The sequence below is a fragment of the Ovis canadensis genome, chromosome 12, assembly GCF_042477335.2.
Source record: "Ovis canadensis isolate MfBH-ARS-UI-01 breed Bighorn chromosome 12, ARS-UI_OviCan_v2, whole genome shotgun sequence".
In the NCBI taxonomy this organism is placed as follows: domain Eukaryota; kingdom Metazoa; phylum Chordata; class Mammalia; order Artiodactyla; family Bovidae; genus Ovis; species Ovis canadensis.
In genome coordinates this window covers 79870643-79897266 of record NC_091256.1, presented here as the reverse complement: position 1 = coordinate 79897266, position 26624 = coordinate 79870643, and the positions used below count along the sequence as shown (strand labels likewise).

Sequence of the window (26624 nt, the reverse complement as noted above, 5' to 3'; positions counted from 1 at the left end):
AAGAATCGTTAGGAATGACACAGGAGGAAGAATGTCTGCCAGAATAGTACTTTAGCAGATATGTCCTAAATTATATATTTAATAAGTAAGTAGATACGTGTGTGAAGTATTAAGTTTTCACCTGGCAGCCTTCTCCCGCTGGCTGTAGCCGATAGACCACACCCTCCTAATCCGCCGTCCCATTCCCTGCCTTTGGAGGAAACAGCGGTTCGTAACGCCTCCCAGCCTCGGCTAAAGCACGTGGGCTCCGCCTCCCCACAACAACAAAAAACCCTGTAGCACCAGCCCCGGCCCCTCTGCGGACTTGGCTTGATTTTTAAATCCATCCAAAAGGGCCAATCAGAGGCAGCCGTTCGACTATACGGAAGCCGATTGGCTCACAACCTCTGATAGTGACCAATAGGCTTGCAGCCGAGTTCAGTCTCGAGGCCGGAAGCGGTCGAATCGAAAACGGGTGGCGGTCGCGGGCAGTTTGAATTGGCCTCTGTGCTCCAGCTCACGGAGGCTGGACAAGGACTCGCCTTTGAGAGGGGTTGTTTGCCCTCTCCCGCCAGCAAGGTGAGCGTTCTCCTTGGGTCCCAGCTCTGGCGGCGGGCGTGAGGGAGCCGCGGTCCTTGTGCTGGGGGCTCCTGGGCGGCGATGCCTGTGGGATGGCGCTTCTCGGCACTGAAGGTGCCGCGGGCCGCTGCCTCCTCCTACCCGACGGACTAGAGAATCGGCCCTGGGCCAGGTTCTTAGGGGTCTCGGCGCCCCTGTGCTCCGGGTGAAAGTGGGCTTGCGCTAGTGTCTGGAGCCCTTGCTCTGCCCTTTGGGGGAACTGATTCCTCTGTACGGTAAGGGACTTGAAGCTCAGCAGGTGTTTCACTGGCATCCTTTCTACACCTCCTGTTTGAAATTTGGACATCGGTCTTTTGTCGCTTGGAGGAGATGCCAACTTGGGATTTGAGAGGTTTGATCTGGGCAACGCTTTGGTGTGCCTGTTGTTCGTTGCGAGAGCATTTTCTCTTGCCTTCCCTTTCTTTACGCGTTTATTGGACTGCGCCTGTGGATCTGGCTTGCGCTATGGGATAAGGACTCTGAAATTTTAATTTTGATGAGAGAGGACGACTTCGACAGATTTAAGGTGTCAATCATTCAACAATCTATATGGAACCACTGGGGCAACAGGACAAAAAAAAAAAAAAAAAAGTAAACCTCAAGATGAAAGAGGCAAAGGGGGTAGGGGGTGGGCTGATGAAGAAAAGCCCAGGAAGTCAAGGTTCCTGCCAAAAGGATCTGCAGGGCTACGATCCTTCCAGAAATGCTCTTTCTGTCTTAACCAAGTGGAAGACACTTCCCAGGCCCGAATCACTCAACCCCATAAAGTGCCCAAACGGCAGGCCGGGTTCACACTTTTCCCTGTATCAGAATCCCCATCTTCGGCAAGAAACTGGAGTCCTCGCCTACAGTGCCACCGCGGAGCGACTTTGAGTCCTATTCTCGAGCTTGTCCTGGAGGAGCAGGCAGAGTTTTCATTCACAGGCTCCGCCCCCCACCCCCTTTGCCTCTTTCATCTTGAGGTTTACATTTAAAAAATTTTTTTGGTCCTGTTGCCCTAGTGGCTCCATATAGATTGGTGAATGACCGATACCTTAAATCTTTCGAAGTCGTGCCCTCCAATCAATATTATCTTGGGTCTGGTGATTGCTTTAACCGTTTATGTTTTGCTGTATCTTAGACTTTGAAATGGAAAAGCATTTAACTTGCCAGTCGTCCTTGTGTTTATTTCCATCGTCTGTATCACCTTTTTAAATTGCTTGTTTTAATATTTTGTTTGCTATGGTGTCTTGATGTAATGCTTTCCATGGCTGGCAGAATTGTTTAGGAGTTATAGTTGTGTTCCTCTGAAGGCACCCCTGAACTCCTGAATGAACGAGCTAGTTTATAATAGATGAGCTTCCCTATTGGGGAAGTGTAAATTGTCTTTGTTGCTGCAGAGGCGTGACACTCCTTGAAGTAGTTTTTGGGTAGATGGGAATGGGGTTTAAGATACTGTGTTCAAATAATTAAGGGGGAGGGGAGAATGGGAAAGAAAACCACTTTCCAAGGCTTGAAATTATGTGCTTTCCGAGACCCTTGCTTCTCTTTTAATTTTTGGAAAAAAAAATTATTATTCTTAGTATTTTCATCAACTAATTTTTAATCATGCTGATAAATTTCCTTGATGAAGTCGATTGAAACAAAACACTAAAATGGTTACGAACTTCATTTAGTAAAAAAAAAACAGATTCTCATCCCCTTCCTAAAATAACTGGAAAATGAATGCTTTTTTTTCCTTCTATTTAAGTTCTAAAGGCTAATGAGAAAAGAATAATTGCCATACTTTTCTCTCAGCTGATTTAAATTTTCTAAGATATGTCCCAGAAAGAGGTAGGCTATTGCTGTCTTGTTACCATATGTAGCAATATACAAATGAAAAAGTGTTTTTCAGGGACTAATATAATAGTTGATATGTATGGAAAGCTTATCAGGAGATAGTTTTCTAAAGGTTTAGGGAGTCACCACCATTATTATTCCCAAACAGGGAAACCAGAGCACAGACCTGTTAAATAACACGCCCAAGGCCACACATCTTGCCTATAGCTGAGAAGGGATTTGAATCACTGAGGCTATATACCTGATTCCTGGTCACAGTTGGCCTGGAGACTGACTTGACTGCATTTTGCAGTGATTCTGGGGCTTGTATGGCATTTATAGTTTGTTCATTTGTGCACCGACTCAACAAATGATAATCACGTGGGAGGAGGAGGCGGTACCTGTGCCATGAGAAGACTCTGATGGAGAGAAAACACCAGATTATGATGGATGTCCCCAGGGAAGTCTTCCTGGAGGAAGAGGGATGGAGTATGAGTGGGAATTAATGACATGAAGAGAAGAAAGACAAGTGTTTGCAAAATAACTTATGCATCTTCTTTGTCCTGTAAGCCCAATTTCGCCAGAAGCCTTGTACCAAAAAATTCATACCTTGTATAATGAAAATGAACTGAGTGGTAGAAAGCAGGTGGCCTAATGAGAAGTAAGAAATGAGAAATAAGAAAAACCGAAAGCAAGGTGAAACCAAATGAGCATAATGTGTACTACTTCGCAGTCAGAGTTATTGGGAGTCACCTGGCAGAGGGTGGCTAGATGGATGCCATACTTTGTTATTTTTTGAAAGAAGTTTTGAAATTTGATTCTTAGAGGTGGTTATGTAGATTAGTTTGTCTCTGAGACTATAAGTTTCATTTTACTGTGGTAGGATCAACAGTCTGTTTATTCTTTTCAGTTTATTTATAAATGTTTGAGTAATAAAGAAAGGAGAGCAAAATGAGCTGGGCTTTGGAAGAATGGAAGGAAGGCCTGCCTACAAGAGCTCTTCAGAAGATTCAAGAGCTTGAAGGCCAGCTCGACAAACTGAAGAAAGAAAGGCAGCAAAGGCAGTTTCAGCTTGAGACCCTGGAGGCTGCATTGCAGAAGCAAAAACAGAAGGTATCACCGAAATGCTGGTATTTACAACTGTTCACTCATTATTTGGATCAACAGTTTTATCTTGGTCCTTTTTTAATTTAGAGGAAGATGATTTTGCTGTCTTCAGGTGGTAATCCTCCTTCCTCTCCTCTACTGAGCCTTTTTTTTATTGTGATCACCTTATTTCTCCCTCCTCTGTCCTCATTTCTGCTTATGTGCTTGTGTGTAGGAGTGCCGAGTTCCATTTTCACTCCTCTTAGGGACCATGAATGGGACATTGCTTTCGCATTCAGCACCAACATGGCCAAAAGTCTTTAGCTCTGAATCTGGGGTCAGTATGAGACCACTTTGCAGCCAAAATAGATACCACGCTTTTTTTGCCGGGGTTGGAGGGGGTGGGGGGTGGTGGGGCTGTGCGGTTTGTGGGATCTTAGTTCCCTGACCAGGAATCGAACCTACACTCCCTGCAGGGGGAGCTCAGAGTGTTAACCACTGGATCACCAAAGAAGCCTCCTGCTGCTGCTCAGTCGCTTCAGTCGTGTCCGACTCTGTGCGACCCCATAGACAGCAGCCCACCAGGCTCCCCCATCCCTGGGATTCTCCAGACAAGAACACTGGAGTGGGTTGCCATTTCCTTCTCCAATGCATGAAAGTGAAAAGTGAAAGTGAGGTCACTCAGTTGTGTCCGACTCTTAGTGACCCCGGGGACTGCAGCCTACCAGGCTCCTCTGTCCATGGGATTTTCCAGGCAGGAGTACTGGAGTGGGTTGCCATTGCCTTCTCGGAAGAAGTCTCCTAGATACTGCTTTCTGACAGTGAGCTTTCACGGTGGAGTTCCCAGATCTCTCCTGGACTAGTAAATGGAAACTTAAGTAGTACTTCTTTCATACGAAAGTAGTAATAACAATTACTGCTTCTAAAATGTTTTTGCTAGTGGGAGAATTTTTCACTTTCTTACACTTACTGGCTTTGGCAACTGAACTTGAAAATGAATAGCTAAGAGAGGGTTTCTAAGGTTAACTTTTTTTAATTCTCGAAAGCATATTAAAGCCTCTCTAGGATTGGTATGTGTAGACCTAGCCAAAGACAGTGTAATACATGACTTTGTAAAACTTTTCTATTAATAAACTTCAAAATGAGATCATCTAGGATTTCTTTGTTCATCAAGCATTGACTTCCGGATTATTACAATCGTATCTCAGAAAATTAGTCGTCAGGGTTAGACTCAGATTCACAGGTAATGTCTGATAAGTTCATGAGTAAGTGATGTATTTCCTTTTGAACAATCCCCATTAGATTGAGAATGAAAAAACTGAGGGTGCAAACCTGAAAAGGGAGAACCAAAGCTTGATGGAAATATGTGAAAATCTGGAGAAGACGAAGCAGAAGATTTCTCATGAACTTCAAGTCAAAGAGTCACAAGTGAATTTCCAAGAAGGTCAACTGAACTCGAGCAAAAAGCAAATAGAAAAGCTGGAACAGGAACTTAAAAGGTAACTTTTGGGAATAGTATTTATTATGGATGTCTGCATATGTATTTATCAGATGTGTCCTTTTTATGATGTTACTACTACATATTGCAGTTTTTTTCTTTCCAGTGGAATGGACAGTGATTTGAGGACAATTCTTATACGCTTCAGTCCTGTTGTCGCATGGCTCAGGGCTGTGTGAATTCATTAAATGGTTGCTGGCTTATTCATTTACTTATTCAGTATATGTTTATTAAGCTGCCTCATGTGCCAGGCACTGTGTTTGTTACGAGGGGGGTGCAATGATAAATTCCCAAACTGTCAACAGTGGTTACTGGAAAGATGGAGGGAAGTTAAAACTTGGGTTATATTGACGGCTTGTGTCTTCTCTGCATGGAAAAGCTGTTGTAGAGGAGAGAACTAGTCCCAAAGGGTGAGGAGCATTGAGAGCTCAGTTAAGATTGGAGGCCAGGAATTTATAGTGGGACCAGTCTATAGAGCTGTATGAAGGTTTTTTTTTTTTCTTTTTTTCTTTAGCATGTGGGATGTAAATGCTGAGAAGATATCCCAGAGGATTGATTTAGGGTTTGGGGGCAAGGGTGATGGGATAGACGTCAATGGAGTAATTGAGAGTGTGGAAGAGAGTGAATGAACTTGGGTGCCAGCTGGGTGCCACGGAATCTTAGCTGGAGAGGAGGAAAGTGAAGTCTGGAAGACTTTCCCACTGAGATCCCCATCTGGGAGACCCTTCTTCCATCTTAAGAATTCCCCAATCAATTCACTGATTTCACTCTATGACTGCATCTCTGTTCCTGCCCTGGAAACACGTGGACACAGTTGGGGAAGAGGGGGGTGGGGGAAATGGGGAAATTGGGATTGACATACGTACACTACCTTGTATGAAAGAGATAGCTAGTTGGAACCTATTGTAAAGCATAGGGAACTCAGCTCAGTGCTCTGTGACGACCTAGATGGGTGGGCTGGGGGCGTTGGGGGTAGGAGGGAGGTCTAAGAGGGAAGGGAGTATATACATAGAGCTGATTCCCTTTACTGTGCAGCAGAAACCAAGCACAACATTGCAAAGCAATTATACTCCAATTAAAAAAATAAAACTGCTCGTCTTACAAAAGGCAGCCAATAAAATACTTGTTAAATGTGGAAAAAATCACCAATTTCAATGCCATATTTAAGCAATTTTTAAAAAAACTGCTTATTACTATTTTTCCATTAAAAAAAAATCCCTAAACAACTAGAGGCATTAATCAAAGTTTAGTGGGACTTGAGCACTGCAAGCTTATAAATGGAATCTTCTGATTCTAACAGTGGAAGATTAAAAGCAAAAAAGACTAGCAAATTGCCCCATGTTAATTCTGCAAATGTTCCCCTAGAAATTTTAAGAATAAATTTTATTTTTAAATAACTTCATACTTCCAGAATCAGTTGTTAACACCTTACATAACTGGGGTACAATGACCAAACCAGAAATAAATATTAATTCAGTACTATTATTGGAATTTCTCTCATTTTTCCAGTCATGTCCTTACTCATTTTTCCAGGAATGTCCTTTTTGTACTCTAGGACCTGAGCCAGGATTCCATGTTGCATTTAGTGGATGTTTTCTTTTCTCCCTAAGCTGTGATGGTTTCTTGACTTTTGTGACTTTGACATCTTTAAGGAGCACTAGACCCCTTTATTGTACAATAGTACTCAATTTGGATTTGTCCGCTGTTTTTCAGCAATGGCAGAGCTGACACCTAGGACTGGATTATTTGCTGTGGAAGGCTGCCCTGTTCACCATAGGATACGTGGAATTCCTGGCCTCCACGCACTACATGCCAATAGCACTTACCCCATCTCCAAATTTTGACAGTCAGGAATGTTACCAGGCACTGCCAAATGCCCTTTGGGAGGGCAGAGTCATCCTGGAGAGAATCTCTGGGTCAGACTGAGGCTATGGATTTTTGGTAAAAGTATCACAGAACCAGTGACATGCCTTTCTCAGTGCCTCATATCAGAGGGTACATGATTCAATTTGACTTTTAAACCACCACTTGGTTAGGGTGTCACCTGAATTTCTGGATTGTAAATTAGTGTCTTTCCATTTGTATTTAATAAGTATTTTGATACCAAGAACTTTTTTCCAGGCATAGCTTGTGGTTATTTTAATTCTACCTACAAAGCAAACATATTTTTGAAAGGTAGAACATTTAAAAATTGAGAGTTGAGTTCTGCATGAGTTCTGCATCCACAGATTCAACCAACTAGGGTCAAAAATATTTGAGGAAAAAATTTCAGAGTGTTCCAAAAGCAAAAATTAAATTTGCATGCTGACAACTATTAACACAGTATATACATTATATTAGGTATTATAAGTAACCTAGAGATGATTTAAAATATTATTTAAAATGTGCATAGATTATTATGCAGATGCTACCTATGTGATTTTATATGAGCGTTGAGCCTTTGCACATTTTAGTATTTAAAGTGAAAGTGCAAGTAGCCCAGTTGTGTCTGACTCTTTGCGACCCCATGGACTATACAGTCCCTGGAATTCTCCAGGCCAATACTGGAGTGGGGAGCCTTTCCCTTCTTCAGGGGATCTTTCCAACCCAGGGATCAAACCCAGGTCTCCCACATTGCAGGTGGATTCTTTACCAGCTGAGACACAAGGGAAGCCCTTTAGTATTTAAGAGGGTCCTAGAACCAACCTTCTGAAGGTACCAAGGGTTGACTGTATGCTTGTCTTTTTATGAAGATGATAGGTACACAGCAGTCTTTTTCTAATTTTGTTTTCTATCCATGTGTAAGGTGGCTATTCAGTTGCAATGTTAGAATGATAAATGTCTATTTTATTCTTTGTTTTCCTAAACTTTATCTTTGTCTGTCTTGTTTATCACTGTATTCCTAGCACCTGGCAATTGCAGGTCCTCAAATACTTGTTGAATGAATAAATGAAAGAAGCTTTTGTTTTGGAAAGCAGGTGCTTGGGAAGTAGGAAGTTCACTTCAGTATGCTGGAATAATCATTTCTTTGAAAAGAACATTTTGGGTGCCAATGTTAGGAATATTGATTTTAATAATTTAGACAGAAACATTCATATTTTAACATTTGAGGAAGAGATGCTTGGCTAAATGAAACCTAGTAGAAAAGAGCTTAATTTAGTACATTTTTTTCAGTGGTGATAGTTTGTGTGTTTTTTTTCCCTAGGAGACAGGTGATACAAAGGTTTATAAAAATAACAGCAGGGTATATTTTTATTTAATATTTAAAATTAAGAAACTTTTTCAAATGAAAAGATAGGGAAAAGGAGATAAGATATGAATTTGAGAGGGAAAAGAAACACCAATTTTGCGAATTTCTTCAAAATTTCTCTCCAGAGTCACCAGCCTTTTACACTTTGGGAAGTCTATAGATCTGCAGCGTCCAGTATGGTAGCCACTGGCTACATGTGGCTGTGGGACACTTGAAATGTGGTTAGTGTAAGTGCAGGTGTGCTGGAAGTACACACTGAACTCCAAATTCTGAAGATTTAGTACAAAAACATGTAAAATACCTTATTAATGATTTTTGCATTGAGGTGAAATGATAATATCAAAAATATTGAGTGAAATATTAAGATTGAATTCATTTATTTCTTATTTTTTTCACACTACTAGAACATTTCTATTGGAGAGGTGTTATTTATTGTAAATTCGAAGGTGATTTTATTTGCTGCATAGCCATTTTCGGCTCATAACATTACTCTTCTTTCTTGGCCAGAATTTAGAGCCGGGAGGAGCTAGGGCGCTGAGGCCCTTCCTTTATTCCTTTCTTCCCTCCCTGCTTTGAGTAATGTGTCCTTGGCAAACAGAATGGTACCCATCATTAGCAATTGTCTGAGGAGTTTCATTTTGTTTCTTGTGTTAAGGGAAAATCAGAGACACAGGTCAAGCTGCAAGAATTGAGTTCTTTTGAAAGGTGTTAGGACTTAAATGGTAAGGATACTTGACACCTGCACAGTCCAGGTTCTCTGTATCCTCAGCTTCCACACCTAATAATATGAAGGGCTGAAGATATTACTGCCAATTTTATATAAGGGACTTGAGCATCCCTGGATATTTGTCATCTGCAGGGGTCTTGGAACCAATGCTCCACACATACTGAGAATGATTGTGTTTAGCTCACTTTCTCTATTTCTTTGGGTCTGTTTCCTGCCAGTATCTTTTCTACATGCATGAAGTTAACTTAATTTTTATATATGCATTTAAAAAATGTCATAAAAGGCATGGTATATATATCAAGGCTATGTTTTTATTTATTTAAAATTTCTACTTATTTAATTTTTAACTGGAGTATAATTGCTTTATAATACTGGGTTAGTTTCTGCTGTACAACAGTGGGAACCAGCTATAAGTACGTGTATGTCCCGACCCTCTTAAGCCCCCCTGCCAGCCCCCCGTCCCAGCCCTCTGGGTTGTCACGGGGCGCTGAGCTGCGCTCCCTGCGGTCCAGAGCAGCTTCCCGCCAGCCGAGTGTCTGATGCATGGCAGTGTATATGACAGTGCTGCTCTCTCCATCCCCCCGCTCTCTCCTTCCTCCTTAGCCTACAAGTCCATTCTCTGTTTCTGCCTGGCAGACGGGTTCGTCAGCACCATTTTTCTAGATCCCTTATATATGTCCTAATATGTGATTTACTTGTTTTTCTCTTTCTGGCCTCCTTCACTCTATGTGGCAGACTCTACATTCATCCACATCACTACAAATGACCCAATCTCTTTCCCGTTTATGGCTGAGTAATATTCCATTGTATATTTGTACATCTTTTTTATCCATTCGTCTGTGGACATTTAGCTTGAGTCCATGAACTGGCTATTGTAAATAGTGCTGCAGTGAACATTTGGGGTTGTCGTTGTTGTTCAGACACTAAGTTTTGTCTGACTCTTTTGTGACCCCCATGGACTGTAGCCTGCCAGGCTCCTCTGTCCATGGGATTTCCCAGGCAAAAAAACAACTGGATTGGGTAGCCATTCCCTTCTCCAGGGGATCTTCCCAACCCAGGGATTGAATCCATGTCTCCTGCATTACAGGTGGATTCTTTTACTGCTGAGCCACTGGTGAAGCCCTAACATTGGCGTACATGTGTCTTTTTAAATTATGGTTTTCTCAGGGTATATGCCCGGAGAAGGCAATGGCACCCGACTCCAGTACTCTTGCCTGGAAAATCCCATGGACGGAGGAGCCTGGTAGGCTGCAGTCCATGGGGTCGCTAAGAGTCGGCACAACTGAGTGACTTCACTTTCACTTTTCACTTTCATGCATTGGAGAAGGAAATGGCAACCCACTCCAGTGTTCTTGCCTGGAGAACCCCAGGGATGGGGGAGCCTAGTGGGCTTCCGTCTATGGGGTCGCACAGAATCAGACACGACTGAAATGACTTAGCAGCAGCAGCAGCAGCAGCAGCAGCAAGGTATATGCCCAGTAGTGGGATTGCTGGGTCATATGGTAGTTTTTAGCTTTTTTAAGGAACCTCAGTACTGTTCTCCACAGTGGTTGTATCAATTTTCATTCCACCAGTAGTGCAGGAGGGCTCTCTTTTTTTTCTGCATCCTCTACAGCATTTATTGTTTGTAGATTTTTTGATGATGGCTGGTCTGACCTGTGTGAGGTGATACCTGTCTGCAGTTTTGATCTGTGTTTCTGTAATAATGAGCGATGTTGAGAATCTTCTCATGTTGTTGGGCATCTGTCTGTCTTTTTGGAGAAATGTCTGTTTAGATCTTCCATTTTTTTGATTAAAAAAATAATTTTTATTTCCGTATTTATTTTTGGCTGTGTTGGGTCTTCATTGCTGCGCAGGCTCTTTTTCCAGTTGCAGTGAGCAGGGGCTGCTCTCTTGTGAAACACAGGCTCTAGGGCACGCAGGCTTTGGGAGTTGGGATGCGTGCGCTCAGTGGTTGCAGCTCTGGGGCTCCAGAGAACAGGCTCGGTAGTTGCGGTGCATGGGCTTAGTTGCTCCATGGCACGTGGGATCTTCCTGGATCAGGGATCGAACCCATGTCCCCTGCATTGGCAGGTGGATTCTTTACCATTGAGCCACCAGGGAAGCCCTGCTGTTGTAGTTTTATATGGAACTCCATGAGCTGCTTGTATATTTTGGAGATTAATCTTTTGTCAGTTGCTTCATTTGCAAATATTTTCTCCCATTCTGCTGCTGCTGCTAAGTCGCTTCAGTCGTGTCTGACTGTGCGACCCCGTAGACAGCAGCCCACCAGGCTCCCCTGTCCCTGGGATTCTCCAGGCAAGAACACTGGAGTGGGTTGCCATTTCCTTCTCCAATGCATGAAAGTGAAAAGTGAAAGTGAAGTCACCCAGTCGTGTCCGACTTCTAGCGACCCCATGGACTGTAGCCCACCAGGCTCCTCTGTCCATGGGATTTTCCAGGCAAGAGTACTGGAGTGGGGTGCCATCGCCTTCTCCATTCTCCCATTCTGAGGGTTGTCTTTTCATCATCTTATTTATCGTTTCATTTGCTGTGTGAAAGCTTTTAAGTTTAATTAGGTCCCATTTGTTTATTTTTCTTTTCATTTCTCTAGAAGGTAGGTCAAAAGGATCTTGCCAAAGTCTATGTTATTAATATAATGACAATATTATACGTAATGTTATCTAGTTTCAAGATTTGAGCCCCTGCCTCAATGATACCAATGTCCTCCTGTCTTAAGTTCTGGGTTTTGTTTTGTTTTGTTTTTTTTTTTTTTGGTAGCACCGTGTCTTTCTTTGGCCTAGAATATAAAATTTGGTTGGAATGTGTCCCAACCCTCCCAACTCTTCTTTGCTATGATAGTGGTTATTACAGATCTTCATTATAGCCTTTATCACACTGTAATTGGCTGGCTTATATTTCTGTTTTCCTAACCAGACCGAGTTCCTTTGGAGACAAAGGACTGTCTCGCAATTAGTTCTTATGAAGTGTCTGTTGGATAAATGCAGTGGCAGGAATTCTTAGCCGGTGGGTTTTCTTGTCAGTTTGTTGCTCTCTGGGAATGTGTGGTGTTGGCGTTCTGCAGCTGTGACTCTGGTGTGGCATCCTCTCGGGTCGTTTTCTCACAGGTGTAAATCTGAACTTGAAAGAAGCCAGCAAGCGGCACAATCTGCGGATGTCTCTCTGAATTCATGCCTTACACCACAGAAAATTTTTGCAACTCCGCTCACACCAAGCCAGTATTATAGCGGTAAGGATTCTTTCCCCTTTGTATAAATAGCTCTTTTGTTGAGATTTTCATTCTGCCCAAGAAAATGAAATCATTCAACCTTGAATTCAGCTTCTAATTTAAGCATTAAAAACAACAACAAAAAGCAGCCATTAGTTGTTACACATATATTTGTGTATCTGTTGAAATATGTTGCACCATCAGTCAGCCTTTAAGCTTTTCACTTTATCCGTCTATGGTATTTTTTAAAATAATTCAGCTTTGGAATATTCAAAATACTTGTGTTTCCATGCATTTTAATACTTGGGTAATTTGAGCAGTATTGGTTGCCTTAACCAAAATGTTCTTTCTATCTGATGTATGAAGATACTCATTTCTAGACTATCATAATGATTCTTTGCAAAATCAGTGATCAAACTGAAACTGTATCTCATTGTCTGTGTTTAGGTTCCAAATATGAAGATCTAAAAGAGAAATATAATAAAGAAGTTGAAGAACGAAAAAGATTAGAGGCAGAGGTAAAAGCCTTGCAGGCAAAGGTAAGTTAATTATGGGCCGTTTAATGGAGTGTGCAGTTGAAGAAGTACTTTGATATAGGTAGGATAGAGCAAAGAAGGAAAAATCTGCTCTGCATAGGATTGACCCGTTTTTCTTACACTGAGAAAACAGAGTTCTGGGCTCATTGGTTACGATATTTTTAAGTTTAAAAATAGGTTAAGAGTGGAATAAAATGGATTGGGCAGGTGACTTTATCCCTAAATATCAAATAGGCCCCAAATTCCCCAGAAACTGTGGAAACATACTTAAGATCTTATGATAAAGAATATGTTTGGAGAGGGTGGGACCAGTTATTCCTGGCTGACTTTGGCACCTGGAGGCAATTGGTTCCTATTCAGACCTTAGGGCTTCCCTGGTGTCTCAGACGGTAAAGCGTCTGCCTGCAATGTGGGAGACCCGGGTTCGATTCCTGGGTCGGGAAGTTCCCCTGGAGAAGGAAATGGCAATCCACTCCAGCATTCTTGCCTGGAAAATCCCATGGACGGAGGAGCCTGATAGGCTACAGTCCATGGGGTCGCAAAGATTCAGACATGACTGAGCAACTTCACTTTCACTTTTAACAGGGATGAGAGGTTTGGGGATCATTATTAATGAAATGTTTATTTCAGGTGAGAAGGTTGTCAACATAACCTCTCTAGTTCTTTTAAATAAGTAGCTGACAAGGGATTTAAACTCCAGTTTGATAGGGGAAAAAAGGCTGAGAGAGGTAGGTGAAAAGATTTGCTTAACATCAATAAAATAAAACGCATGTTTTGGGAACCCCAGCTTTTAGTTACCAGGTATTTTCAGGGTCAGTCCTGTATCTGTAGAATATACCTTTCCTATTTCTGCTCACATGGTATTATTTATTGTTTGTTTTTTTAAATTCCAGTTTGGTACTGAATGGCACAATTGCACTAAGCATGTGAACTTGGTGAGATGGCCCAACTTAGCAGACAGGTTAAGGCTGAATTTATAAGTAGATGCCTCAAATAGCGAGGATCAAAAAGTACCTGTTAGAGTTTTAGCAATTTTAATTTTTTTTTTAAGCCTTTAACCCTTGTTTTGAGATCACCAGAGTTTTGATACATAGCAAAGGCATTGCTTTTCAACACGAATAAAAGTTAAACAGGAAACTTCTGATTGTCTTGGAAATATCATTTGTTTTGTTACCCATTTCAGTCATTGGTATCAATTCTGGCCCTGACATCTGTTCCCAGAGTTATTTTGTGGAGGACTATGAGTCTCCAGAAACATTAAACCTCTCCCCGTGGTGAGAAAAGCCCCTGCTATAAAAAATTTAACTCGGCTACTGTAGCTGTGACTTGATGTTTGTCAGAATGGAGACAGAGAGAACAAACAGGATTCTAAACAGCAGAAGATCCACAAATGTGTTTTATGTAATACAGAATGCCTCTTAGGACATTTCTTGGGGGGAACAGTGTGGTGGAAGATGGAAAAGTTCTTTGGTTAGTACTGAATTCTGAGTCTCTGTGTGCAAAGCTCTAGGGGGAGGGGACCAAGGATGGGCAAAGGAAGATCATATTTCAAAATTCACAATGGCAGTGAGTGCTCACATGCGTTTTTATGAAGTATAGGAGGGATGCAGGATAAATACAAAAGCTGAGCCCAGTTAAAATAGATTGGACCTCAGATGGTGCTGGCTTCACCTTCCAGTGGTAAGTCTGACCGTTAGAACATTTCACTGGGTAATGGGACTCAGTGGGTCCCCTGACTTGATGAATGTTCTTTCTTGGTACGCAGTAGAAGTGCTATTAAATACCTTCTTGGCATGGCTTTATGTTCTATTTGAAAATAAGTACGTAGTCTTTTTTTAAAATTTTAGTTGTTGTATGGCTGATTTACAGTGTTGTATTAGTTTCAGGTGTACAGCAAGGTGATTCAGTTATATATATATACACACACACACACATTTTCATATTCTTTTCTGTTACAGTTTATTGCAAGTTATTGAATATAGTTCCCTGTGTGTAAGATCTTGTTTATCTATATTACATGTAGTAGTTTTTCCCCAACCACCACTTTCCTCTTTCATGAGCATATTTATGTCTGTGAGTCTAGTACGTAGTCTTAAATATTGTGACTTCTAAAGGGCTCTAAAGGGCTTCTGTTTTTACAGAAAGCAAGCCAGGCTATTCCCCAAAGCACCATGAATCACCGGGACATCGCCCGACATCAGGCTTCTTCATCTGTGTTCTCATGGCAACAAGAAAAAACCCCAAGCCGTCTTTCATCTAACACTCTAAAAACTCCAGTTAGGAGAGATTTCTCTGCATCTCATTATTCTGGGGAACAAGAAGTGACTCCAAGTAGATCAACTTTGCAAATAGGGAAAACAGATGCTAATAGCAGTTTCTGTGATAATTCTAGCAATTCTCATCTTTTGGATCAGTTAAAAGCACAGAACCAAGGTAACTTCTTGAGTTAAATTTTCTGAGATAATTTCAGACATGACTCCAGACACTTTTAATCCTAGAAAGTGGTAATCTGTTTTGTTAGACCCATCCGTGGTTAACATCCCAGCCTGGTGATATGAAAATAGTGTCTTTGGGATAATGAAAAAAGCTATCACCATTTGGAAAGATACCTTTAGTTTACTAAAAAGCTGGTGCCGTGAAGACTTCAAAAGTAGGGTGAGTGGCTTTGACTTTCCAAAGCAGGGAAAAGTGGTTACTGTTGACATTCCCTGCGCTTCTCACCTGGCTCCTTTTGTGGCCCGTGGAACAAGCTAGTTTTGGCCAGAGGTGTGGCATGTGTCTGCAGAACGGCTTTTCTGTGTGCTGCCAGGTTGTCCATATGGGGGCAAACCTGTAACCTTGGCTGCTGCGCCACGCTGCTGCTGACAGCCAAGGGTGCCAGGTGGTGTTTTGGAATCTGCTCTGCAGACTACGATCATTTCCAGTGCTGTGATAGATTGAAAATCACCATCAGTGTGCACTGGTGAGAGCTAGCTATTGCACGGCCAGTGCCTTTGGAACCAGTATTGTGTATGTGTGGGGAGAAAAAAATGAAAAAAAATTAGTGTTAATTTTGGCAGTAGAGAGGCTCACACTGTCTTGCTCTTTATTGGAGGTAAAGCCACTAGAGAACACAGGGGGATGAAGTTTTCACTGCTTAGCACTCATTTGCATTGATACAGGTACAAGCAAGCAAATATTTTAGGGTGTCTAAAACCAAGTGGTAATTTTAACATGGGGTATTACATGTGATACAATTTTTGCAGTTGTCTCAATAAAATACTATTCCTGATTTTAGAAAAGCATTCTCCCCTGCCACAAGTTTTCTATGAAAACATAAAAGTTTTCTTCTGCTTTTAATAGGATTTTTGAATACAAATAACAATAAAAACTAAATATTGAAATTAAATCCAATTAAAAGCTTCTTTGTTTAATGTGAATTGATTTCTATTTGACTCACCAAAGATTTCAGAGTGTGGTAACGGTGATACATTCTGAGTTTAGTTGTAAATTTCTTTGTGAAAAATATGTGTTAATTGAAGTATGGGTTTTGTTTGTGATTTAAAGAACTAAGGAGCAAGATTAGTGAGCTGGAACTACGTCTGCAAGGACAAGAAAAAGAAATGAAAGGCCAAGTGAATAAACTTCAAGAACTCCAACTCCAACTGGAGAAAGCAAAAGTGGAATTAAACGAAAAAGAGAAAGTTTTGAACAAAACCCGGGATGAACTAGTGAGAACAACTTCACAGTATGACCAGGCCTCAACCAAGGTACTCCACTTTTCATTAGTTATTGATAAATCTGCATTTTTTCATACAATTATTTGGAAATACTTAGACTTGTAAAATAAATATTAGTAATGAACCTTATTAATATATACTAGGCAGTATTGATTGCAGTTGAACAGTAAGTTCTTTTAGAATTTGGTAGATCTGGGTCAAATCTGGACTGTATATTTTTTAGGTGAGGAACTTGGACAGGTTGCTGATCTCTCTCGCACCTCAGAGGGTGGTGAAGAATGGAGATGTGTGTACAGCATCTGGCAGGTGCCTGATACGTAGAGGAGGCGCTTGAAGTCATGGAGCTTCAAAAGAGGTTTAGGACATATGATAAGAGTTGAATCGATCTACTCATGGAAACCAATATATACCCTTCTGCCATTTAACCTTTTTTCTTTTTTAAGTTTTTTCTTTTGTATTGGGGTATAGCTGATAACAGTGTTGTGATGGTTTTAGGTGAACAGCGAAGGGACTCAGCCATACATATACATGCATCCATTCTCCCCCAAACTCGCCTCCCATCCAGGCTGCCACATGTCATTGAATAGAGTTCCCTGTGCTGAACAGTATGTCCTTGTTGGCTATCCATTTTCAGCATAACAGTGTGTACATGTCCATCCGAAACTTCATAACTATCCCTTCACCCATCCTTCCCCCCGGCAACCATTAGTTCACTGTCTAAATCTGTGAGTCTGTTTCTGGATGCAATTTGAGTCATTTACTGACTCATTTGACAAATATTTATTGACAGTCTGCTGTATGTCAGGCACTGTTCTAGACAACCTAGAATGCGGCAGTAGCAGTGAGTAAATAGACAAAAAGCACTGCCCTTATGGAGCTTCATCCTAATGGGGGATGTAACGAAAAGGTATCAGGCACATTGATAGTGCGCTATATGGCGACAAGAGTAGAGAAAAATGAATTCATTTTATATATTTCTGAATTTTATTTACTAATAATTTGTTAAGGATTCTTGTGTCTATATTTATGAGGGATGTTGGTCTGCTCTTTTATCTTTTTGTACTGTCTTCGTCTGGTATTTGTATCAGAGGTAATTGTAGCTTCATAAAATGGATTGGGAAGCGTTCCCTCCTCTTCTGATTTTTTGGAAGATATTGTGTAGAATTGGTGTTATTTCTTTATAACATTTGGTAGAATTCTCCATGAAACTGTCTGGGCCTGATGATTTCTTTTTGGGAGTTTTAAAATGACAAATTCAATTTTTAAAATAGTGACAACTATTAAAATGATTTATTTCACATTGGATAAGGTGGGTTAGTTTGTGATTTTAAAGTAACTTTCATCTAAATTGTCAAATTTATATATGTGGCGTTCATAATATTTCCTTCTTCTTCTGCTGACTGTAGGCCAGGCTTATTCCCTGTTCCTTTCTGATATTTGTGTCTTCTGTTTTTCTCTTGGTCACTGTCGCTGGGAGTTTCCAGTTTTATGGCTCATTTATTGATCTTGCTAAAGAGTCAGCTCTTTAATTCATTGATTTAGTCTATTTACTCTTTCAGTTTTTTTTGTTTTTCTGCCCTCTGTTATTTTCTTCTGCTTGCTTTGAGTTTATTTTGCTCTTTTTCTAGGTTGTTGAGGTGGGCCGCTTAGTTTATTGACTTGAGACTTTTCTTCTTTTCTAATGCAGACATTTAATGCGATAAATTTCCCTTATGTCTGGTGGATTATTCAGAAATACCTTGTTTAGTTTCCAAGTATTTGAGATTTTCCTCTTTTTGTTATTGATTTATTGTTTGACTCCTTTGCTGTCAGAGAACATATTCTACCATTTCAGTTCTTTTAGATTTCTTGGGGTTTGTTTTATGGTCTAGGATATGGTCTGTCTTGGTATATATTTCATAGGCACTTGGGAAAAAAATGTATATTCTGTTGTTGAGAGCAATATTCTAAAAGTGTCATTCAGTTCAGTTCAGGCTCTCAGTCGTGTCCGACTCTCTGTGACCCCATGAATCGCAGCACGCCGGGCCTCCCTGTTCATCACCATCTTCCGGAGTTCATTCAAACTCACATCCATCGAGTCGGTGATGCCATCCAGCCATCTCATCCTCTGTCATCCCCTTTTCCTCCTGCCCCCAATCCCTCCCAGCATCAAAGTCTTTTCCAGTGAGTCCACTCTTCCCATGAGGTGGCCAGAGCACTGGAGTTTCAGCTTCAGCATCAGTCCTTCCAGTGAACACCCAGGACTGATCTCCTTTAGAATGGACTGGTTGGATCTCCTTGTAGGCCAAGGGACTCTCAAGAGTCTTTTCCAACACCAGAGTTCAAAAGCATCAATTCTTTAGCGCTCAGCTTTCTTCACAGTGCAACTCTCACATCCATACATGACTACTGGAAAAACCATAGCCTAGACTAGACGGACCTTTGTTGACAAAGTAATGTCTCTGCTTTTCAATATGCAATCTAGGTCGGTCATAACTTTTCTTCCAAGGAGTAAGCGTCTTTTAATTTCATGGCTGCGGTCACCATCTGCAGTGATTTTGGAGCCCCAAAAATAAAGTCTGACACTGTTTCCACTGTTTCCCCATCTATTTCCCATGAAGTGATGGGACCAGATGCCATGATCTTCATTTTCTGTATGTTGAGCTTTAAGCCAGCTTTTTCAGTCTCCTCTTTCACTTTCATCAAGAGGCTTTGTAGTTCCTCTTCACTTTCTGCCATAAGGGTGGTGTCATCTGCATATCTGAGGTTATTGATAATTCTCCTGGCAATCTTGATTTCAGCTCGTTCTTCTTCTAGCCCAGGGTTTCTCATGATGTACTTCATGCATATAATTTAAATAAGCAGGGCGACAGTATACAGCTTTGATGTACTCCTTTCGCGATTTGGAACCAGTGTGTTGTTCCATGTCCAGTTCTAACTGTTGCTTCCTGACCTGCATATAGATTTCTCAAGAGGCAGGTCAGGTGGTCTGGTATTCCCATCTCTCTCAGAATTTTCCACAGTTTATTGTGATCCACACAGTCAAAGGCTTTGACATAGTCAATAAAGCAGAAATAGATGTTTTTCTGGAACTCTCTTGCTTTTTGCATGATCCAGAGGATGTTGGCAATTTGATCTCTGGTTCCTTGCCTTTTCTAAAACCAGCTTGAACATTAGGGAGTTCACGGTTCACGTATTGCTGAAGTCTGGCTTGGAGAATTTTGAGCATTACTTTACTAGCATGTGAGATGAGAGGAATTGTGCGGTAGTTTGAGCATTCTTTGGCATTGCCTTTCTTTGGGATTGGAATGAAAACTGACCTTTTCCAGTCCTGTGGCCACTGCTGAGTTTTCCAAATTTGCTGGCATATTGAGTGCAGCACTTTCGCAGCATCATCTTTTAGAATTTGAAATAGCTCAACTGGAATTCCATCACCTCCACTAGCTTTGTTCGTAGTGAAGCTTTCTAAGGCACACTTGACTTCACATTCCAGGATGTCTGGCTCTAGGTGAGTGATCATACCATCATGATTATCTGGGTCGTGAAGATCTGTTTTGTACAGTTCTGTGTATTCTTGCCACCTCTTCTTAATACCTTCTGCTTCTGTTAGGTCCATACCATTTCTGTCCTTTATCAAGCCCATGTTTGCATGAAGTGTTCCCTTGGTGTCTCTAATTTTCTTGAAGAGATCTCTAGTCTTTCCCATTCTGTTATTGTCCTCTATTTCTTTGCATTGATCACTGAGGAAGGCTTTCTTATCTCTCCTTGCTATTCTTTGCAACTCTGCATTCAGATGCTTATATCTTTCCTTTTCTCCCTTGCTTTTCGCTTCTCTTTTCACAGCTATTTGTAAGCCTTCCCCCGACAGCCATTTTGCTTTTTTGCATTTCTTTTCCATGGGTATGGTCTTGATCCCTGTCTCCTGTACAATGTTACGAACCTCTGTCCATAGTTCATCAGGCAGTCTGTCTATCAGATCTAGTCCCTTAAATCTATTTCTCACTTCCACTGTATAATCATAAGGGGTTTGATTTAGGTCATACCTGAATGGTCTAGTGGTTTTCCCTACTTTCTTCAATTTAAGTCTGAATTTGGCAATAAGGAGCTCATGATCTGAGCCACAGTCAGCTCCCGGTCTTGTTTTTGCTGACTGTAGAGAGCTTCTCCATCTTTGGCTGCAAAGAATATAATCAGTCTGATTTCGGTGTTGACCATCTGGTGATGTCCGTGTGTAGAGTCTTCTCTTGTGTAGTTGAAAGAGGGTGTTTGCTATGACCAGTGCATTCTCTTGGCAAAACTCTTATTAGCCTTTCCCCTCCTTCATTCTGTATTCCAAGGCCAAATTTGCCTGTTACTCCAGGTGTTTCTTGACTTCTTACTTTTGCATTCCAGTCCCCTATAATGAAAAGGACATCTTTTTTGGGTGTCATTAGCTCCTGTTGATTAATGTTCTTTGTTGAATACCTCTTTATTTTTATTGATTTCCTGTCTAATTGCTTCTAGCAATTGTTGAGGGAAGGGTATTGCAGTCTCCCATAATTGTCTATTTCTCCTTTCAGTTTTATAAATTTTTGCTTCACTTATTTTGTAGTTCTGTAGTTTAGTCCATACACATTTAGGACTGTTATGTCTTCTTTTGGATTGACCTTTATCATGTAATATCCCTTAGTGTCTCTGATAATTTTTTTTTTTTTTATTCTGTGAAGTCTATTTTATCTGGTAGTAATATAACCTCTCCAGCTTTCCTTTGGTTAAAGTGTCATGATGTATTTCTTTCTCTCTTTTTACTTTCAGCCTGTCTATACTGTTAAGTTTAAAAATATGACCTTACTATGAATTAAAAAAATAGCCTAATGTTAGTTTTGTAGGACAGCACATAGTTGGGTCATATTTTTTAATCTACTCTTTTATTCCGTTTTAGAAACACTGTCTCTATTAATTAGTGTTTTTAGACCGTTTATAGTCAATGTAATTACTGATATGTCGTGACTTAAGTTTTACATCTTAGTTTTTGTGTTTTATTTCTTTCATTTTCCATTCGGCTGTTTTCATTTTTTCTGCCTTCCCGCAGGTTACTTGAACACTTCTTAGAATTCCATTTTGAATTATCAATAGTTTCTGAGTATATTTCTGTGTGGGGCTTTTATGATTGTTCTAGATAATGTATGTCTACATACAGTTTTTCAGTTTGTTGGTGTTGTCATTCTGTCAGCTCTGATAAATTATTGAAAGTTTGCTTCTCTTTGTGTCCTTTTATCCTCCCCTATTTATAGTCTAATTTTCTTGAGCATTTTTTATATATACGTTTAGAGCCACATCAGGTAGTGTTACACTTTTGCTTTACTTGTCAAACATAATTCAGAAAACTGAAGAAGAAAAGGAAAGCCTATTGTATATACATTTATTGGGTATACAAATGTTCCTATTTTTCTTCCAAATTTCCTTCTTTCATCATTTCCTTTCTTTGTAAAGAACATCCTTTAACCATTCTTTTAGTGTAGCAACAAATCCTCTAAATTTTCTTTTGTCTGGGAATGTGTTTATTCTTGGAAGATATTTCTGCAGGGTATAGGATTCTGGGTTAGCAGTTTTTTCTTTCAGTACTATCATGCTTTTTCTTAGGTCTCGAAGTTTCTTGTTAACCTGCGTTTTTCTCTCTTTTCAGAGCTTTCTTATGTGTGTTTTAATAAAACATGTGGGTTTTGGATTGCTCTTGCTTTGGGAGTTATAGGGAAATGCTCATCTCTTCCGTGTTCCTGGAGGTGGTAGTCCTGCTTCATGTTTAGAATTCCTCCAGTGCAGTGCTTTCCCCAGAAACATTCTCAACAACTTTGGGTTAGATACGTGACGAAACATGACCTCCCTTGATCTGTGTGTATATTTACTCTCTTTGTGCAGTCTGGGTTTGTATGTAATTTGGTTGTCTAAGTGAGACTTGAATTCAAGCCCTGACTCTATTTATTCTCAGTTTTGTTACTTTGGAGCTATTTACTTAACTTCGGAGCTTCAGTTGCCTAATCAATAAAATGGTGTTAGTAGTAATGCCTTTCTCATAGGATTGCTGTAAAGTTTTTATAATTTTTATAAAGGCTTTAGCGTAGTGCCTGGCATATGGTGAACTTATAATAGTTGTTATTGTTATATTGAGTTCCTAGTCAGTTTGGTTCATTTTCAGTTGCATTTCTGCCAACTCCGGCTTCTTTTGTATATGAGAATTATGCTTATTCTTTTACATGTTGAGGGCTTCCCTGGTGGCTCAGATGGTAAAGAATCTGCCTGCAGTGCAGGAAATCCAAATTCAATCCCTGGATCTGGAAAATCCCCTGGAGAAGGGAATGCTTACCCACTCCAGAATTCTTACTTGGAGAATTCTATGGACAGAGGACCCTGGCAGTCTACAGTCTATGGGGTCACAAAGATACTGAGCAACTAACTTTTACATGTTGTTTTGTTGGTTTTGGTGTGACAGGATCACCAGATCCTTCTCTCTAGCATATATCATGAGGTCACTTACCAGATCATGAATTAAAATTTTTGAATAGGACAGTGCTGAAAACATAGCTTTTGCTTTCTTCCTATTAGAGACTTCCCTCTAGATTCTCACGACTCATTTATTCCGTGTTTTCTGGATTCCATTTTTTCTCATAAACTACGAATCCACCTAACTGAAAATTCAGTCTACCTTTCTCCATCTTGTCTCTAAAGATAGTATGACCTTGTCCAATATGTTGCTGAAATCAGATTATCCTTTGCTTATGCTATTTATCCCCTGATCCACCTTTAGAATTACCTATTAAATGAAATGGAGCTAATTTAGCCAAAGTCAACCACGTGCTTCAGTAAACATATGCTGTTTCTAGTATGCTTCGTTTCCAAGTATTTACACACCATTGGGATACAAGGTTTGAACTCATGTAGAGACAGAGTGTTGGGGCTGGGCAGCAAATCTGGATTTCATATGTTATGGTTAAAAACTCAGGCCCAGAGTACTGAGCCTGTAGGGTCTCTATATACACACTGTTATATACTCTCTACAAACTGTTAAAGGACTAGAGCCTTGAACCCTTTTTTAGAGTATTATGGAGCATTCATGACACCTAGTGGCCAGGTACTTGTATATGGCTGGTGCATCATAAATACCAACATCTAAAACAATCTAAATAAAATATAAATTACTCCTAAAGGCTTTTTTTTCTTAAACCAACTGTTTGTACAATAAAAAGAAAGCATTATTGATTCTGGGATCTTGTGGGTTGCAGTTTGAGGGAGTGCCAGCAGAGGGCGCCAGGGATTCATTCATTTATTCTGCTGTGCGTGGTTTCCCCCACCTCCCCCAGAATTGTCAAAATTTTAGACCATCATTTAGGCAGTGATTTTTGTCTTAGTTGCTTACTGCTGTGTCCCCAGTGCCTAGCATGGTGCTTGACATATTTGCTGAGTTCATATTTATTATTGGTAGAAATAATTTCTTTCATACTTTTCCTTAGGGGTTTAAAAATTCAAGAACAATAAGGATAATGATAGCGGTATCTTAATGTTCAAAGCAGTGAATTAATTCGAACTACTGGCTCAATATTTTACTTTTTAAATTCAGGATCTTGAAAGTTCTGATATTTGCAAGATCAGACCAGCTTTATCTTTTCATCTTTGGTTAGTTAATAATTGGTGTCAGGTCTTATGGGAAAATTTTACATAGTGGTTTCTTTTCCTCTTTGTTAAATTTCTAATAGTTCTAAATGGGTCTATAATGAGTCTCAGAGAAATGTATTAATGGAGAGATTTGCCACACTGGGGTACATTTCTTTTGGATCAGGAATTCTCCCCCAGCAATGTGAATTGTTCTTATTCTTCCTTGGGAATTTAGAGTTGTTTTGTAGGGCAGTTCTAGGATTTGAACACCACAGGGAAGAATTAGAGGAATGGGTTTTAACACTTTGAAGATTTAATTTTAAAGAGGATCCTAAATTTCAGTGTAGTTCATGTTTTAAAAATTATTTTAAATATAACTGGCTGTGTGTAAAAAAGAATGGAATAATGCCATTGGCAGCAAACATGGATGGCCCTAGAGATTAGAAGCAAGTCAAAGACAAATATCACATGATATCATTTATATGTGGCATCTAAAAAATCATACAAATGAACCTATTCATAAAACAAACACTCACAGACATAGAAAACACATATATGGTTACTAAAGGGGAAAGTAGTGGGGAGAGGGATAAATTGGGGATTTGGGCTTAACAGATACACGCTACTATATATAAAACGGATAAAGAATACAGCACAAGGAACTGTATTCAATATCTTATAATAATCTATAATGGAAAAGAATCTGAAAAAGAATCTGTGTGTGTGTGTGTGTGTGTGTAGTTGAATAACTTTGCTGTAACACTGTAAATTACCTATAGTTCAGTTTAAAAAAAGAGAGAAACGGCTATATAAGAAGGCGACTGAGTGTTCTTTGTGTTGCTTTTGGCAGCTTGGTTTAAAACCCATTGTGATGCTCTCTGGAGTGCTGTGAACTTCCAAACATTTAAAATGACATAGTGGGAGCATTGTGGAGAGATGCATATTAATATTTAAAATTTCTCACAAAATCTGTTATGCTTGAAACAGACTACGTATGAGGATAATAGGTACCCTCTGGTTATTTTGCAGCCTCTAATTTGCATTAGTCAACATCACTGCATTTTAACCTCTCATTTCTGTACAACAAAATGTTAGGTGACTCAGTATTCAGACACACTGATTTCTTTTATGGCACAACTTATGAAGGGCTTATTTAAATAGCCTATGTAGATTTATATCCTTGCTGTTATTTCCCAAATATAAATTTATGTGTGCTAAAATAATTGTAGTTTTGGTATTTGGCTAATTGTTTTAGCCCCAACTTTGTATGATATAAAAAAGTCAAAACACAATGTTAAACTTGAACCAGATCGTGGGACTAATTTTTCTAAAATTCAAAACGTTTGCTTCTTTCCAAGAATAATTTTTGTTTTGTATTGAACGTCTTAATTTGTTTTAGTGTACTGCTTTGGAACAAAAATTGAAAAAATTGACTGAAGATCTTAGTTGTCAGCGTCAAAATGCAGAAAGTGCCAGATGTTCTCTGGAACAGAAAATCAAGGAGAAAGAAAAAGAGTTCCAAGAGGTAAGGTAAACGGATTCATGAGGAGTTTGTCCAGAAGGCTCTTGTGGTCATTTCCTCGTTTGATCATTTGAGAAGAGGAGTGTCTGTCATCATTTGGGATGTCCCACTGGAGGGGAAATGCTGTGTGTGGAAAAGGTTACTGTACTTTCCTTCATACTTTTCCATCCTGCAGTTTTTGATTGGAGAAGGGCTTTAGAAATTTTTTTTTAATCCATGTTTTCTGATTTGTTTGAAATTTGATACCAAGTAGAAAAGGATAGTATTTCTTGTTTCAAACACTCTGTGTTGTAAGGGAAATTATATTACATTCTACAGCTGGTGTTTTTTTTTTTTTTTTTTAACTTTTTTACAAGTTTTCTTTGTTTTTTAATTTTTTGGCCATCCCCTGCGGTGTGTGGAATATTAGTTCTCCAACCAGTGATTGAACCTACACCTGATCCACCTTGGAAGGTGGAGTCTTCACCACCGGTCCACAGGGGAGGTCCTTCCAGCTGTTTCTGAAGTCTGTGAGTTGGCAAATACATTAGAAAGGTGATTAATGTCTGAGGGGAAGAAGTTGGCAGACAAGTTAGGGCTGAAGATGCACTTGGATAAATCTTGGTTTCAGTTTCAGGTGAGTTAGCCTGGAATTAGGTCTGTAGTCCTTCAGTGAGAGTTATTGGAATTGTTAATCTGGTGTCCCTGTGTGGTTATCAAAGTTAATTGGTGGCATGTACTTTCTGTTATTCTCAATGGTCAGTGGTGTGTGATACTTGATGTCTTAAGCTCCCTTTTCGAGTGTGTTGATTTCTCAGTGGAGTTGTGACTGGTTGGCTCTCAGCCCTACCCTTTTGTCCCTGGGTACCTCAGAACAGAGGTGATTCATTTAGGATGGGGATGAGGTGCCAACGGGCCAGTTTCCACGTGTTCCCCGGGTGGACTGCTTCCTCTTCCGCTCAGAAACTGGGATCTGATTCCTGGGACCGGTGCTAAGGCTGCCTGTGTTGGTCATCAAGTAGATGCCGACGGGCTCCATCCTCTCCTGTTCTTTCAGAAGAGCAGTGCCTGGAGGATGTCTGGGTCTCGCCCTGGGCTCTCCCTTGTTAACCAGCGTC

The 26624-nt window shown here is 40.2% G+C and overlaps 1 protein-coding gene across 1 annotated transcript in view; it reads left to right on the top strand.

Moving 5' to 3' along the window:
• The first annotated feature begins 253 nt into the window (after positions 1-253).
• Positions 254-26624, top strand: part of CENPF (centromere protein F) — a 63487-nt gene continuing 37116 nt past the window's right edge. The window contains exons 1-8 of the mRNA XM_069544949.1: positions 254-558; positions 3305-3507; positions 4783-4979; positions 12042-12163; positions 12590-12681; positions 14820-15111; positions 16225-16427; positions 25405-25530. Of these exons, the coding sequence (XP_069401050.1) occupies positions 3346-3507; positions 4783-4979; positions 12042-12163; positions 12590-12681; positions 14820-15111; positions 16225-16427; positions 25405-25530 (1194 nt within the window). The 5' untranslated portion in view covers positions 254-558; positions 3305-3345. The remainder of the gene's footprint in view (positions 559-3304; positions 3508-4782; positions 4980-12041; positions 12164-12589; positions 12682-14819; positions 15112-16224; positions 16428-25404; positions 25531-26624) is intronic.